This window comes from Pristiophorus japonicus, chromosome 2 (assembly GCF_044704955.1).
Source record: "Pristiophorus japonicus isolate sPriJap1 chromosome 2, sPriJap1.hap1, whole genome shotgun sequence".
In the NCBI taxonomy this organism is placed as follows: domain Eukaryota; kingdom Metazoa; phylum Chordata; class Chondrichthyes; family Pristiophoridae; genus Pristiophorus; species Pristiophorus japonicus.
The window spans coordinates 317,853,046-317,871,015 of record NC_091978.1 but is presented as its reverse complement, the minus strand read 5'-3'; the positions used below and the strand labels follow the sequence as shown (position 1 = coordinate 317,871,015).

The window sequence follows — 17,970 nt, the reverse complement described above, 5'->3', positions numbered from 1 at the left end:
AGGAATACTCCGATGAGTTTAAAGAAAAATACAGCAAGACCAAGGCCACAGTTGCAGAACAAGATCAAATATAGCAAATACCAAGCAAGTTAACTTTTCCCCCTTCTCTTCTCCCCTGAAGATTCTAATTCACATATGATATTGTTCAAGGGTGCCAGAAGTCCTCTGCCCAAATGACCACTTTTTGTTGTAGGCCCAGAAAGTGAATGTTGGCAGAAAGTTCAATCACAGTGGATCATCAAAGCCTATCCCAATTTTCCTTCCTGGCCCCACAACCCACCCACCTCCAGACCTTCACCACTCTCTGGGTGAAAAAGGTTCTGTTCAACTCTCCCCTAATCCTATTACTTTTAATCTATTCCCCCTAGTTATTGACCTTTCTGCTAAGGGAAATAGGTCCTTTCTATCCACTCTATCTCGACCCCACATAATTTTATAATATGCAAGGAAAGAAGATCAAAGAAGATTGGAATGTATACAGAAATCAGGTAAGGATATCTAAAATGAACATTAATAAGAGAGTAATGGAGAGGCAGTCTATAGCTAGTGGTACATAAATTGACAGAATGGCAGGAAAACAGATAGATCCATTAAGCGCTAAGTGGTATAGAAGTATTACAAAAGGTTCATGAAATTGCATAGGTGTTGAATTAATTCTTCACTTCAGTCTCCATAGGAGACTGTAGAGTAGACATTTTAGATTGTTATTTTAGCTCAGGAATCTATAATACTTAGATATCAGCAAGACATAAGTAATGAAAGCAAATCAAGAAATTACACATATCGGGTACTGGGATCAGTTGGCACATATTGTAGATTCCTCAGGAGTATGATAGAGAAAGTAGAAAGACTGGTGAATATGGAGGTACAATAGTGTAGTGGTTATATTAGTAACCAAGGGTCATGAGTTCAAATCCAATCATGAATTCACTAAGTCTGGTCTTTTGTCAGCTCGGATCAAATAAAAATGACTACAAAAACTGCTAGATTATAATAAAAATCCAACTGATTCACTAATGTTCTTCAGAAAAGGGATCCTGCCACCCTCATCTGACTAATCTGTGACTAGTCCACATTACATGGTTGATTTTTAATGTTCTCTGAAGTGGCCTTGCAAGCCACTCAGTTGTACAAAGAACTGCTACTCAAAATGGGATGGTCAATAAATGTCTTGTCAGCGCTGCCCACATCCTTCGAACAGAAACATTTTAAGGAGTTCCAAAAGTACCCAAGAACTGCATAATAGAAACTGTTACTCTGGCATTCATTACAAAGTGAACATGAACTTGGAATTCTAGACCCATCAACCATTAGTTGTGGGGAAAATGCTAAATATCATAAAGGAGAATCAACATAAATTTAAAAGCAATAGGTTTCGTCTCTCAAAAATATACTGGGTTCTTTGAGGATGTAACTAAACAGGTTGCAGAGGGTACTTCAATAGATATAATCTAGTTAGATTTTCAGAAGGCATTTGGATATGGCTGCACACACGAGGTGCATAAAGAACAATAAATGAATGTATAGAGAGGAATTTCAATATTAAAAGCATGCCTCCTCTAATTATTTGCTCAATTTCATTATATTTAGCCTCTTCATTCCAAAATTAGTTTTTTCAAATAAATGTTCGTGAACATTGGAAACTCATGTTAGGCAGATACATCACGATTTTGTGACAAAACTTGAAAAGGGCACTTGTGGTAGGTTTATAATTTATTATTCTTTTATACAAGACTATATTTTTCTTATGAATATAATCAAAGACAAGACCTAATTCTGGAGTATCCATTCAAGTTTTATCATTGATCCTTTCAGAATTCATAAAATTCAGAAATGAAACATTTCTTTCAAAGTTTGCAGTTTGCAAAATATATCAGAGTACTTCAATAACTGATGAATTTCAAAACAATAATGTAAAAAACATTCTTAGTAGTGATTTACTGTTAGTATTACACTGCAATCACTGACCTAAGAAAAATAGTTCTGCAATGGTTGATTCGGATGCAAGCTAAAAAAAAGGCTGACTGAACAAAATCTTAATCTTTAAATGTATCCATGATTTTGTCTTGTGAAATATCATTTTTCAGCTGAGAGTATATGCAATCTGCTCCCTGGACTCTGCCAACATGGCTTTGTAAGTAGCTGCTTAGAGATACATAATGGCAAATAACAATGGCATAGCAACTGTGATTCACTGTGCATTCTCCTTCCCTGTAGAAAATGCCTTACCTCCAACTCACCTTGTTTTGGCCATAGAGAAAACAAGTTCATTTATTTATTTTTTTTACTTACTTGAAGTTTTGCTTAGTTCTGAGTCTAGAAGTTCATCAAGAGCTAACTGTGCAGCATTGGCTTTTGCTTCTTTCTTATTTTGACCCATTCCAGTTTTGTATTCAACACTATCAACCACAGCACAGAATGCAAAGTATTGTCCAAACACATTGCCTAGAAAGAGAAATGTAATAGTTCAGCGAAATGAATTCATAAAATAATTTTCTACTGGGGCATCTGCTGCAAAAAATAAATCCCACCTACCTGTAGCAACAGTTTCTTTTAAAATTAGTTGCATACGCAACATTTGTGCATACTGATGCAAAGCTGAAACTGGGTTGATCTCACCACGCCTGTATTTATCAATAAATTCCCGAGAAACTTTCTTAGGCGGTAGTGCAGTGCTTGGGAGTGGTTTAATATATTCAGTAAATTGTGACTTTGGATATTGACCTGTAAAAACATACATAAATTTAAAATTATAACATGTGACAAACATGATTGACTTTTGGTCAAAACATATAGTACTCCTGGACACACAGTAACAGGTGAAATAGGATATGGTAGAGGAACTTGCATTTATATAGCGCCTTTAATGTAGCAAAACATCCCAAGGCTCTTAACAAGACTGTTATCAATAAAAGCATTTTTGACACCGACCACAGGAGATATCAGGACAGATGACCAAAAGCTTGAGCTTACGACAACATATCCGCTCCATCATCAAGACTGCCTCAAACATCTCCTTACTCCAACTCTGCTCATCTGCCACTGAAACTTTTATCCAGATATTTGCTCCTTCTAGGGCTAGATTTTCCCCAAACAGTTTTGTCGGCGTACTGACCTCAAGCGCACCGACTTTGCACGCTGGAAACGGCGCAGGGAAAAACTCGCCCCATCCTGGCCGCTGCGTGCAGTCCCCGGAGTCCTGGCGTGGTATCGACGGTGAAGTGGGGGGGGGGGGCGGGCGGAGCTAAACACCCGCGCCAAAAACAAAGCAGGCACCTTCGCGCATGCGCAGTGGTGTCAGCCCCGATGTGCGCACATGCGCAGGAGAGAAAACTTGGCACTCTGCCATTTTTAAAGAGCATCCAGCAGCTTTCTTTCCCCCCCGCCCGAAATGCACAGATCTAGCAGGTTCTCCGGTGGCTCAGCAAGCTCTCACCCCTCACCCCCCCTCATGAAACGTGCAGATCCAGCAGCTGCAACTTCTCCAGTCCACAAGCTCGCATTTTTCTGGTGAGTCTTCCCTCCCCTATCCCAAGCCAAATGGCCTCATGCACAGGCCGGCCCGCTTCCTTTCCCGGGCAGACTTTAAAGATAAGGTAGGATTTACTTACTTTTTTATTGTATTTTATTGGTTTGAGCTTTTCATTAATGTTTGGTGCTTGGTTATTGAGGTCCTCTCCAGTTCCCTTCCCTCCTCTATCCCTGCCCTAATGTCTGCTGAATGTGCGCTGCTTTTTCTTAACTGCCCACAAGGTTTTTCAGAGCTGGCCACACACGCTGACCTAAGTCGATTTGGAGTAAGTTTTTGCTGACCAAAGTGGCATAAATGGCCAAAACTGGCATAAGTGTCTGGAAACGCCCCCTTTTGAAAAAAAAAAGTGACCTAAAAAAAAAATCGGACCTAACTGACTTACTCTGGAGCAAATTTTGGGGGGAAAATTGTATTTTCTAACTTACGCCAGAAGAAACAATTTACTCTAAAAAAAAATTGATGCATGTCATGGCCAATGTTGGGCCCCTAGACTTGACGATTCCAATGCTCTACTGGCCAGCCTTGCATCTTCCACCCTCAATAAATTTGTGCTCAGCCAAAGCTCCGCTGCTTAACTCGCACCAAGTCTCATTCAGCCATCATCCCTTGGCTTGGTTAAAGAGGTAGGTTTTAAATAGCATTTTAAAAAGGAGGCGAGAGGTAGAGCGGTTTAGCGAGTGAATTCTAGAGCTTAGGGTCTCAGCAGCTGAAGGCACGGCTGCCAATGGTGGAACCATTAAAATCAGTGGTGCACAAGAGGCCAGAATTGGAGGAGTGCAGAAATCTCGAAGGCTTGTAGAGCTGGAGGAGCTTACAGAGATAGGGAGTGGCAAGATCATGGAGGGATTTGAAAACAAGGATGAGAATTTTAAAATTGATGTGTTGTTGGACCGAGAACCCGTATAGGTCAGTGAGCACAGCGTGATGAGTGAACGAGACTTGGTGCGAGTTAAAATACGAGCAGCAGAGTTTTGGTTGAGCACAAGTTTATTTAGGGTGGAAGATGGGAGGCCGACCTAGAGAGCATTTGAATAGTCATGTCTGGAAGTAGCAAAAGCCTGGATAAAGGTTTCAGCAGATGAGCTGAGGCAGGGTTGGAGACAGGCGACGTTACGGTGATGGAAGTAGGTAATCTTGGTGATGGGAGCAGCTATGTGGTCAGAAGCTCATCTCAAGGTCAAACACAACACCAAGGTTAAGAACGGTCTGGCTTAGCTTCAGACAGTTGCCAGGGTGGTCAGGGAACAGAATTTGTGACAGGGACCAAAGACAATGGCTTCAGTTGTTCCAATATTTAGTTGGAGGAAATTTTTGCTCATTCAATATTGTAAGTCAGACAAGCAGTGTGACAAATCAGAGGCAATGGAGGGGTCAAGAGAGGTGGTGGTGAGATAGAGTTGAACAGAGTCAACGTACATGTGGAACTTCGTGTATTTTCGGACGATATTGCCGAGGAGCAGCATGTAGATGAGAAACAAAAGGGAGCAAAGGATAGATTATTGGGATACTCCAGGAGGTAATGGTGCAGGTGGGAACATAAGAATTAGGAACAGGAGTAGGCCATCTAGCCCCTCGAGCCTGCTCCGCCATTCACTAAGATCATGGCTGATCTGGCCGTGGACTCAGCTCCACTTACCCACCCTCTCCCCATAACCCTTAATTCCCTTATTGGTTAAAAATCTATGTGACTTGAATACATTCAATGAGCTAGCCTCAACTGCTTCCTTGGGCAGAGAATTCCACAGATTCACAACCCTCTGGGAGAAGAAATTCCTTCTCAACTCGGTTTTAAATTGGCTCCCCCGTATTTTGAGGCTGTGTCCCCTAGTTCTAGTCTCCCCTACCACTGGAAACAACCTCTCTGCCTCTATCTTGTCGATCCCTTTCATGATTTTAAATGTTTCTGTAAGATCACCCCTCATCCTTCTGAACTCCAACGAGTGAAGACCCAGTCGACTCAATCTATCATCATAAGGTAACCCCCTCATCTCCGGAATCAGCCTAGTGAATCGTCTCTGTACCCCCTCCAAAGCCAGTACATCCTTCCTGAAGTAAGGTGACCAAAACTGCACGCAGTACTCCAATACCCTATACAGTTGCAGTAGGACCTCCCTGCTTTTGTACTCCATCCCTCTTGCAATGAAGGCCAACATTCCATTCGCCTTCCTGATTATCTGCTGCACTTGCAAACTAACTTTTTGGGATTCATGCACAAGGACCCCCAGGTCCCTCTGCACCTCAGCATTTGCAATCTCTCCCCATTCAAATAATATTCCCTTTTACTGTTTTTTTCCCCCCCAAGGTGGATGACCTCACACTTTCCGACATTGTACTCCATCTGCCAAACCTTAGCCCATTCCCTTAACCTATCCAAATCTCTTTGCAGCCTCTATGTGTCCTCTACACAACCCGCTTTCCCACTAATCTTAGCGCCATCTGCAAATTCTGTTACACTACACTCTGTCCCCTCCTCCAGGTCATCTTTGTATATTGTAAACAGTTGTGGTACCAGCACCAATCCCTGTGGCACACCACTAACCACCGATTTCCAACCCGAAAAGGACCATTTATCCCAACTCTCTGCTTTCTGTTCGCCAGCCAATTCTCGATGCATGCTAATACATTTCCTCTGACGGCACGTACCTCTATCTTCTGCAGTAACCTTTTGTGTGGCATCTTATCGAATGCCTTTTGGAAATCTAAATACACCACATCCATCGGTACACCTCTATCCACCATTCTCATTATATCCTCAAAGAATTCCAGTAAATTAGTTAAACATGATTTCCCCTTCATGAATCCATGCTGCGTCTGCTTGATTGCATATTCCTATCTAGATGTCCCGCTATTTCTTCCTTAATGATAGTTTCAAGCATTTTCCCCACTACAGATGTTAAATTAACCGGCCTATAGTTACATGCCTTTTGTCTGCTCCCTTTTTTTTTTAAAACAGAGGCGTTACATTAGCTGCTTTCCAATCCGCTGGTACCTCCCCAGAGTCCAGAGAATTTTGGTTATAACGAATGCATCTGCTATAACTTCCGCTATCTCTTTTAATACCCTGGGATGCATTTCATCAGGACCAGGGGACTTGTCTACCTTGAGTCCCATTAGCCTGTCCAGCACTACTCCCTTCGTGATAATGATTGTCTCAAGGTCCTCCCTTCCCACATTTCTGTGACCAGCAATTTTTGGCATGGTTTTTGTGTCTTCCGCTGTGACGGCCAAAGCAAAATAATTGTTTAAGGTCTCAGCCATTTCCACATTTCCCATGATTAAAACCCCCTTCTCATCTTCTAAGGGACCAACATTTACTTTAGTCACTCTTTTCCTTTTTATATCTCAGTAAAAGCTTTTACTATCTGTTTTTATGTTTTGCGCAAGTTTACCTTCGTAATCTATCTTTCCTTTCTTTATTGCTTTTTTAGTAATTCTTTGCTGTTGTTTAAAATTTTCCCAATCCTCTAGTTTCCCACTAACCTTGGCCACCTTATACGCATTGGTCTTTGATTTGATACTCTCCTTTATTTCCTTGGTTATCCACAGCTGGTTATCCCTTCTCTTACCGCCCTTCTTTTTCACTGGAATATATTTTTGTTGCACACTATGAAAGAGCTCCTTAAAAGTCCTCCACTGTTCCTCAATGGTGCCACTGTTTAGTCTGTGTTTCCAGTCTACTTTAGCCAACTCTGCCCTCATCCCACTGTAGTCCCCTTTGTTTAAGCATAGTACACTCGTTTCTGACACAACTTCCTCACCCTCAATCTGTATTACAAATTCAACCATACTGTGATCACTCATTCCGAGAGGATCTTTTACTCGGAGATCGTTTATTTTTCCTGTCTCATTACACAGGACTAGATCTAAGATAGCTTGCTCCCTTGAGAAACCATTGCAGGTGATTCTCTGTCTACGATTCGACAGATAAGAATGGAACCATGCAAGGGCAGTTCCACCCAGCTAGAAGACTGAGGAAAGGCGTTGGAGGAGTGCTCAACTGTGTCAAAGGCTGCAGATAGTTCGAGAAGGATGAGGAGGGATAGTTTACCTTTGTCACAGTCACAAAGAATGCTATTTGTGACTTTGATAAGGCCGGTTTCAGTACTGTGGTGATAGTGGAAACCTAATTGGAGGGATTTAAACATGGAATTGCAGGCAAATATGGGTACAGTTTTGGAAGGTGCGAGCACCTTCAAGGACATGAGAGAAAAGGGAGGTTGGAGATGGGGGTAGTAGTTTGCAACGACAGAGGGATCAAGAGTTTGTTTTTGAAAAAGGGAGGGGAATGATGATGGCAGATTTGAAGGGGAGGGGCACAGTACCCGAGGACAGGGAATTGTTAACAATATCAGCGAACATGGGTCCCGGGAAGGGAAATTAGAGGGTCAATAGTTTGATAGGAATAGGGTTGAGGGAGCAGGTTGTGTGTCTCATGGATAAGGCGAGTTCGGAGAGCAAGGCAGGAGGTGGGATAGAATCTAGAGAAAGATCTGAGTTCAGGGCTAGGGCAGCAGGGAACATTAGGGGAAGTTTGGCCTGGTCAGCGAGGGGAAGGGAGGGAGGGAAGCAGCAGCGGCACCTGAGCGGATGGTCTCAATCCTTTTGACCAAAACTTCCACGAGCTCCTCGCACTTATTGTTGGAGGTGAGGGTGGAGATAGCACGGGAGGGTGGTTTGAGAAAATGGTTTGTGGTGAAGAGAAGCCAGGGGTTATCTTTGCATTGCAGGATGATGATCTGAATGAGCAATTTTAGCAATGAAGAGCAGGACCAGATAGTGGTTTACGTAGTCCAGCCAGATCTGGCGATGGATGGTTAAACCACTCGTCTGCCATAGACGCTCAAATCTGCGTCTCTTACACTTAAGGGAGTGGAGATGGGAGGGGGTATATCTCGGTGCAGAGATTGAGGGAGGAAAGCAGAAAAGATATTTCAGTGAGAAACTTGGCGTGATACTTGGATGGGTAGCAGAGGACAGAGATTTTAAGTGAGAGGCGTGAAATGTGGAACAAGGTGAGGCGCTCAAAATGAGAAGTTGCCAGAGGAGTAGGAAGACAGGCCAAGGTGTGATTTATTGATAAGAGCTACACCACCATTGCGGCGGTTTGAGTGGGGCAAGTGGTGGAATGTATAGCCAGGCAGGGAAGCTTCATTAAGGGGAAAGAAGTCATCATCCCTCAGCCATGTCTCTATTACGGTCATGATGGCGGTGTAATCATCCACAATTTTCTCATGGATGGAAAGTGCCTTGTTCACAAGTGAGATGTGGAGAAAGACGGTTACAGCCAATCCACTGGCAGAATCCACAGGGTCAGCAAGTGGAACGGCAAGGAGGTTGGCAAGATTAGCCCGACAGGCGCAGTGGGCAGGAAGATTGGGGAGCGTGTAGAGTGAGGCAATTGAAGTTAAAAAGTCATGTTTCAATCACTGTACTCCTGTCAGAAAATTATTAAACAAACCCAATCACTTTTATCGAATTGTTGCAGGTCTTCTAAAGTTATATCGAAATCTCTATCTGCAGTGTATAGAATCTGTTATGTATGTATGTAAACCTCACCAAAATGTAAGACTTGCCACTAGGGGACACACCTCAGAGACCTAGTGGTCACCTGTGAACCCTAAGGCAAGCAGGTATTAAAGGTGACTCACCAGGCTGCTTCTCCACTCGAGTCTGAATAGAGACTAAGGTCACAACAGTTTGAGCTTGCAACACAGTTCTGTGGATTTATTCTGAACATAACAAATTGGCGACGAGTAACGGATCACGGACTTTCACGTCATAATGGCTGCTGTTGATATCCTTGAGAGATTTGTTGAGGGTGATGATTGGGAAGCCTTCGTTGAGCGCCTCGACCAGTACTTTGTGGCCAACGAATTGGACAAGGCTGAGATGGCGATCAAGCGCAAGGCGATTCTCACCGTATGTGGGTCTTCAATATATGGCCTCCTCAAAAATTTGCTGGCACCGGTCAAACCAACAGACATGTCTTACACAGAGCTACGCTGGTTATGGAATACCTCAAGCCAAAGGAGAGCATCCTGATGGCCAGGTATCGCTTTTACACGCATCATCGCTCCGAGGGCCAGAACGTGGCGTGTTTTGTCGCCCACCTAAGACACCTTGCGGGGCAGTGTTATCTTGCAGGATCCTTGGGGGAAATGTTACGGGACTTTTTCATGCTTGGAATTGGCCACAAGGTCATTCTGTGCAAACTGCTGTCTGCCGGATCCTTAGGTCTGAGCAAGGCCATCACGATAGCCCAAGCCTTTATATCCACGAGCGATAACACGAAACAGCTATCTTCATAGAATCGAAGCTCACCGGCAAGTACTGTGCATAAAATGTTTTCAGCAGGCAGAATGGCACAAGGCAGGGCCCAGACGACTGCAGAGGCCAGACCTAGGCCTAGAGTGATTCAGAATCCGCCGTGGGGCGTGAATGCGTATCCATTAACACCATGTTGCCGCTGCAGGGCAGCCATAGAGCTCATCAATGTCGATTCAAGCCCTATGTGTACAAGGGTTGTGGAACAATGGGGCACCTCCAGCGAATGTGCAAACGATCTCTGACTCATCATATGGCAGTCGGGAGAGGACGACCGATCCAGCGAGGATCACGATGAACGAGCAGGAGAAGCAACTCAACCCGAGGATGATGATGAAGTATATGGGGGATACACACCACCACCACCAAAAGCCCTCCGATAATGTTAAAAGTTGAACTTAACGGTGCTCCAGTCTCCATGGAACTAGACATGGGGGCGAGTCAATCAGTCATGAGGCAGAAGGCATTAGAGAGGCTGTGGGGCGATGAAGTACAGCGACCCAAGATGATACAGATTCAGGCAAAACTGCGCACCTACATCAAAGAACGGATAGCAGTTATTGGTATTGCGGACATAAGAGTATCCCCATGAGGGAGCAGTGCACGATTTACCACTGTGGATTGTTTCAGATGATGGGCCAACGCTGCTTGGTAGGAGGTGGATGGGGAAGATTCGATGGAACTGGGAAGACCTCTGCGTACCTTCTCTGGCGAACAACATCTCCCCTTCTCAAAGGCGGAGCAAATCCCCACCTTCAGCTGAACCAGGCATCGAAGTGCAGATCCATTTGCAGATCCCCGAGGCACAGGCAGCTCATCATGACTATGAGGAGGTGAAGATCAACCGAGCAGCGGTACAGGCGCGGTACCCACCACCCGAAGCCGACGACCCCTTCACGGCGATGGAAGAGGCTCCATGTCGACCATGCAGAGTGGGACTCCGGCCGAAACTGTCCGAATGTATCTCCCCGACGCCAGAGGCCAAATCCTTGGGAAAATCGCGGCAGTCGGCATCACGGACAAGGGTGTGCCAAGACCACGGGGCGAGGGTGCGCCCAGACCACGGTAGGTCGCCGGAACGGAACGGAGGAATGTGTCGCCGAGCAAGGAAGACGACTGGGTTTGGGGCAAAGGTAAAGGGACAGCCGCTGAGAAGGCCAAGAACCCACCATGTTCCAATAAGTTGTTTGCACTGTGTAACCCATGTGAGTGGTCTTTCACAGCCAATGATGTACCATTATATGGGGTCGGGGGCACCTTACAACAAGTCAAAGTAGTGGGCGAACATCAACCTGTCGTATATGTATCTGACAAAGTACTTGTAACAAGTGATGTGTTATCACACGGGGTCGGGAGTGTTGTGCAGCAAGCAAAAGTAACGGGCGAGCCCCAAACTAGTGAACATGTGTGCAATAAGTCAACCAAGGCAGCAGCCTGTATTCACGAGACTAAAGAGACGTACCAATGAGTGTCCCAATATGTGCTCGAGTCAGACAAGCTGCTCATCCCACAAGTTTGGGAGAGCAGAGGCACCATTATCGATGCATTGTTTTGAGAATGTCTAACGCTGTCTGTGCACTGTAACATGATCCACCACGGGCCAGGCACTGAGAACGGGACTAATGCCCTCAAGTTGGCTACCATTGCCCACCACCGGGGTGGAAACGGCGCAGCCTGCAGACCCACTCGTGGTTGTGGAAGTGCTAGAAAGCAAGGGGTCAACCGTAACGGCCCCCCAGCTTAGGGCCTGGACCAACCAGGATCCCACGTTACCGCCTGCCAAAGGTGAACTGTTAGACGGGATATTGCAACCCATCCGTCGCAGAGACGAAAGGTCCATCCCAACGTTGCAAAGGCAGGGCGGCTAACACAGTCGGTGGTCCCCATAATACGGCCCAAGGTCCACGGGGACCACTAGGCCTCCGATCACTACCGAAAGTCTCAAGGCCACTGCGGCCATCCTAGGCTTGCTAGACCTCAGGATTAGCGATAACAGTCCGGAGCAGGCAGCCCAAAATCACTAAACCAAGCACCAAGCGTGTCACAGTAAACTTCCTACAGACCCGGCTATCCTGGGTGCTACGCAGTCACCAGACAGAATCACAGAACCAAGCCTTCCTTTTGCCATCAGCAGAGACTGCACCATGATTGCACGGCCCCTCCACGCAGCATCAGAATAAGTTATGTAGACCATGTTCAGGGCCCCAGTTGGGTCGCTAGCACCGCATTAGCCAAGGGGGGGAATGGAGTGTATGTGATGAAAACGAGCATTTGATTGTGAAACCATGTACCACGCTAACGCGTAAAGCATTTGGACCAGACCAACCTGCGAGCTACAGATAACCAGGAACCACTGTGAAAGTACCAGGCCCCCAGCGACCCACTAACACAATTGACCTTGCCGTCAACCACGAGGGTGAACCCACCACATCAGGACTTCAACCTAGGTGATCGACTCGGAGACGCAGGGCGCCAGATCGCCTCAACTTGCAAATTTATACACAAGACTTTGGGGTGGGGGGGGGGGGGGGGGTGGGAAGTGATGTTATGTATGTATGTAAACCTCACAAAAATGTAAGACTTGCCACTAGGAGGTACACCTGTACACCCTGGGGAAAGTAGGTATAAAAGGTGACTCACCATACTGCTTCTCCACTCTGGAGTCTGAATAATGAGACCAAGGTCACAACAGTTTGAGCTTGCAATACAGTCCTGAGGATTTATTCTCAACATAACAGAATCATTGAATACAGTATAGTGCAAGGAGGCCATTTGGCCCATTGTGCCTGTGCCGACTCTTTGAAAGAGCTATCTAATTAGTCCCATTCCACTGCCGTGCAAATATTTCCCCTTCAAATATATCCAATTCCCCTTTGAAAGTTATTATTGAATCTGCTTCCACCACCAGAGGCTCTAGCTCCGATCTGGAGGGGGGAAAGTCTGCGCCAATACTTGCTTGTGAAGCCTGGAGGAGCACTGCTGCCCTTCTTCGCCCACAAGGAACCTTAAAATAAAGTTACTTGTGTGCCGCTCAGTCCTTCAACTAAAATTGCAGATCAGGTCCTGATGACTTCCTGCAGGTGTCCGGCTTGTCAACTCAAAAGAGCAGTTTAAGATCGGGACACGGCGGAATCAGAGTGACAGGACTTATTTTAAACTGTGCACCGCCTCCCCAATCCTCCGCGACTCCCTCCCCCGAAATTGGGTTTTCGCCAGCCTGGGGCAGTTAAAATCGGGTCCCTTGTGTTGGTAGGCAATTTATAGATTGAGGGATCATAACTGAGCTTTATCCTGTCCTCTCCCATTAACCATATTTGTGCAATTTCCAGCAGAGGTATTCCCACTGGTATGGGAAATCTGAATGATTTTTTTCCCTTCCCTGCCCCCCAAAAAGCTCAGGAGGTCAATGGTAGTACCGCTACACCTAGCTGAGCTCAACTAATTCAGCGCAGAACAGTGATCAACCTGTCACTTTCCTGGTCTGTATGGTTTACTTCCATCCAAAAGCAAAATACTGTGGATGCTGGAACCTGAAATAAAAACAGTGGATAATGAGGGAATGGTAGCATAGTGGTTGTTATTGGACTAGTAATCCAGAGGCCTGGACTAATGATCCAGAGATGAGAGTTCAAATCCCTCCAAAGCAGCTATGGAATTTAAATTCAGCTAATTAAATAGACCTGGAATTTAGAAAAAACTATGAAACTCCTGAATTGTCATAAAATCGCATCGAGTTCACTGTTGTCCTTTAGGGAAGGAAATCTGCTGTCGTTACCTACATGTGACTCCAGACCCACAGCAATGTGACTCTACAAGAAACAATAATAAAACCGGACGGACCACTTGGCACCGGCCTCGGACACGACAACAGCACACCCAGCCCAGTCGACCCTGCAAAGTCCTCCTCACTAACAGCTGGGGATTTGTGCCAAAATTGGGAGAGCTGTCCCACAGACGAGTCAAGCAACAGCCTTACATAGTCATACATAATCATACCTTTCAGCCAATATCCAAGACTTCTCCATCACCAACCATCCCTGGGTATGTCCTGTCCCACCAACGGGAGGGTCCCACCAGAGGTGGCTGCACAGTGGTATACGATTGGGAGGGAGTGGCTCTAAGAGTCCTCAACAAAGCTAAGCGATCCCACAACCAATGATCAGATCAAAGCTCTGCAGTCCTGCCACATCCAGTCACCAATGGTGGTGGACCATTAAACAATTGATGGGGGAAGGAGGCCCCAAAAACATTCCATCCTCAATGATGGTGGAGCCCAACACGTGAGTGCAAAAAACAAGGGTGAAACCGTTGCAACCATCTTCAGCCAGAAGTTTTCCATATTATAGGGTGGATGATCCATTTGGTCTCCTCCTCAGGTCCCCACCTTCACAGAAGCCAGTCTTCAGCCAATTCGATTCATTCCACGTGATATTAAGAAACAGCTGAGCGCACTGGATACAGTGAAGGCTATGGGCCCCGACAGTATCCCGGATGTCGTGCTGAAGTCTTTTGCTCCAGAACTAGCCACGCCTCTAGCCAACCTGTTCCAGTACAGCTACAACACTAGCATCTAACCTACAATATGGAAAACTGCCCAGGTATGTCCTGCCCACAAAAAATAGGACAAATACAATCTGGCCAATTACCACGCCATCAGTCCACTCTCAGACATCAGCAAAGTGATGGAAGATGTTATCGGCAGGGCTATAAAGCAGCATTTATTCACCAATAACCTGCTCACTGATGCTTAGTTTGGGTTCCGGCAGGACCACTCAGCTGCAGATTTGGTCCAAACATGGGCAAAAGAGCTGAATTCCAGAGATAAGGCGAGTGACTGCCCTTGACATCAAGGTAGCATTTGACCGCGAGTGGCATCAAGGAGCAGTAGTAAAATTGAAGTCAATGGGAATCAAGGGAAAAGACTCTCCACTGGCTGGAGTCATGACTACCACAAAAGATGGCTGCGACTGTTGGAGACCAATCATCTCAGCTTCAGAACATCGCTGCAGGAATTCCTTCAGGGCAGTGTCCCAGGCCCAATCATATTAATGACCTCTTTAACAGAAGGTCAGAAGTGGGGATTGCTGAAGATTGCAGTGTTCAGTTCCTTTCGCAATTCCTCAGATAATGAAGCAGTCGATGTTCGCATGCAGCAAGACCTGGACGACATTCAGGCTGGGCCTGATAGTTGGCAAGTAACATCTGTGCCACACAAGTGCCAGGCAATAACTATTTCCAACAAGAAAGCATTGAACCACCACCCCTTGACATTCAACGGCATTACCATTGTTGAATCCCCCAACATCAACATCCTGGAGTCACCACTCCAGAAACTTAACTGGACCATACACAAACATTGCTGCTACAAGAGGTCAGAGGCTGGGTATTCTGCAGCGAGTGTCTCCACTTCTGACTCCCCAAAGCCTTTCCAACATCTACAAGGCATAAGTCAGGAGTGTGATGGAATACTCTCTACTTACCTGGATGAGTGCAGCACTCACTCCACCACTGGCACACCATGGCTGCAGTGTGTACTATCTACAAGACGCGCTGCAGCAATTCGTCAAGACTTCTTCAACAGCACCTCCTAAACCCACGACCTCTACCACCTAGAAGGACATGGGCAGCAGGCACATGGGAACACCATCACTCCAAGTTCCCCTCCAAGTCACTCACCAATCTGACTTGGAAATATATCGCATTCTTTCATAGTCACTGGGACAAAATCCTGGAACTCCGGCAGTGCATTTCACAGACTTACAACCTCTAAATGTTTCTCCTGTTTACATCTGTCCTAATATCGCCTTTGGCTTCATGTCAATTTTTGTCTGATTGTGCTGCAGGGAGACTTTTTATTGCCTTAAAGGCGCTATGTAAATGCAAATCTTGTATTTTAAAGGGGGTGCAGAAACAGAGACCTGGGGTGCATTTACACAAATCTCTGAAGGTGGAAGGCTGTTAAAAAAAGCATATGGGATCCTTGGCTTTATTAATAGAGAAATAGAGTACCAAAGCAAGGAAGTTATGCTAAATCTTTATGAAACATTGGTTCGACCTCAGCTGGAGTATAAAAACTTAGACCTTCTATGTAAGTGATTTATCATGTGGTGTATTTGCCAATAGAACAATCAAATGTCCTCTTAGTTCTCCTTAGAGTGGAGAAGGTCAAGTCCCTCATCCTTGGTACCATTCTAAAAACCTGCACCCTCTCCAAGGCCTTGACATCCACCCTAAAATGTGGTGCCCAGAATTGAAATACTGGAAACAGTCTGATTCTATCTACTCTGTCCTATTCTTCATGTCATTTTAATTAACAGTTCTCCATAGTAACACAGCTAAGGAAATGACAGATATTCCCACCAAGGTGGTGGGAATGAACATTGATGCTCCAAAAAAATAATCACAATGGGCCTGAATTTGCGGTCGGAGGCTACCTGCAGGCGGATACCTCCAAACTGCAATAAATCTACAAACCTACCTGATGGTCCTAGATCCACAGAGACTCACGCACCTGGGCTTCTACATGTAGGCCTGCGCAGAAGCCCTCGAATCCCATGGACGCATGCGCATAGGAAACTGCACTGAGTCTTTGCAGCCCAACCAATCAGAAAGGGGATTTATGTATGGAATCCCCATATGCTTGATAGGAATCACCCAAAAAACACATGTACACAACCTTGAAATAAAAAAAATTACATGTTTAAAATTAATTAAAATACAATTTCATTAAAACAAAAATTTTATTTTTTGGAAAAGAAATGTAAACATTTTGTAAGGGACCAAAAAATAAAAACACAAACTTATTTTACAGGTTTTTGAATGTTAAAATGATTTTCAAAATGTTACTTTTGTATTTATTTTCACCCTTCTGCTGGTAAAAGGTAGCTTTATGCCTGCTTTTACTAGGAGTAAGAATTTTACGGGCATTCGAACTCTCCACCAGAGGATGGCCATTTCCCAGCGCTGCGGAGCATCTGTCAAGAAGATTCTTGACATATCGCAAGTTCCTGGTTTTCGCGCATGCGCAGCCCATGTGTAAACCCAGAATTTGCGAGGCACTTCTGACCGCGTACGTCATAGGCCACGGAAAATCCAGGCACACGTAACTTAGCTGTTTTCATATTATTTGACAACAAATGCAAGCAAGGTAGATTAGAATCAACAGTAGTCCTCTAATTGTTCATTGGCAAATACACCATATGATAAATCAATTATTGAAGGTTGAAGGGCTAGGCTTTCCACTATAATCGCTATCGTTCCGGCCTTAGTACTTTTTAAAAAATTTTCAGGATCGCTGGAATATCGGCCATTTTAAAAACCGCTAGTTTTGCCTTTTTAATTTGAGCGATAGCCTTAGCGATGTGAAATGGGCCATAGCGATGTATTCAGTCGTGCAAGGCTGGAGTCCATAGCAACGGCCATTCTACACATGCCCCTTTTTTTTTCAGGCAAAGCACTTTTCACATGATTCAGGAGGTCAGGGGTCATCTGCGCATGTTCAGAAGGCAAAAGGAGGGAAAGCGAGAAGGAAGCTTTTCAACGAGGGTGTATTTTGAAGGAGTGTTGAACGTAACATGATGGCGATGTCCCAAGAGGATTCGAGAGAGAGTCTGCAGGAGGTTGCAGAGGGAAGGAGAGCGAAAGCCTTCTCAGACGAGGCTACTGAGGCCTTAGTCAACAAGGTCGAGACTCTGTGGGGCTAATTAACCCGGGGTGGACATGGGAAATCTCCACCACGGATTTACCAAATATATGCATATATCGCCACGCTCGTCTCATCGGTGGCCCACGATAGGCGTGAGGCAGACCAGTGCCGCAAGCGCTGGAACAGTCTTGTCGCATCGGCAAGAGTAAGTATTAAATTACTAAATTTATAACAGACTCATTAATTAGAATGTAAATCTGCCAGATTGTAATTAAGCTGGGTAATCTTGGGTAGCTTCTCTGTTAAGATTTGAACGGGTCGAAACCTGCGCCCTTTAATTCTAATTTTACTGAGATGCCTTAAACTTAAATCGACAGTATTAATTATTATTTAAAGGCTTTGATCGAAAATTGGGGCCAAAGGAATGACTGGAAACAGACAGACCATAAACACTCGGCATTTCTACCAC

The 17,970-nt window shown here is 45.2% G+C and overlaps 1 protein-coding gene across 3 annotated transcripts in view; it reads right to left on the bottom strand.

Annotated features, from left to right (window-relative positions):
• The window catches only part of adad1 (adenosine deaminase domain containing 1 (testis-specific)), a 132,935-nt gene that overhangs the window by 97,022 nt on the left and 17,943 nt on the right, over positions 1-17,970 (bottom strand). For all 3 annotated transcript variants that reach the window (XM_070871814.1, XM_070871818.1, XM_070871817.1), the window contains exons 3-4: positions 2,536-2,724; positions 2,293-2,445 (exon numbers count right to left, since the gene is read on the bottom strand). In XM_070871814.1, coding sequence (XP_070727915.1) covers positions 2,293-2,445; positions 2,536-2,724 — 342 coding nt within the window. The remainder of the gene's footprint in view (positions 1-2,292; positions 2,446-2,535; positions 2,725-17,970) is intronic.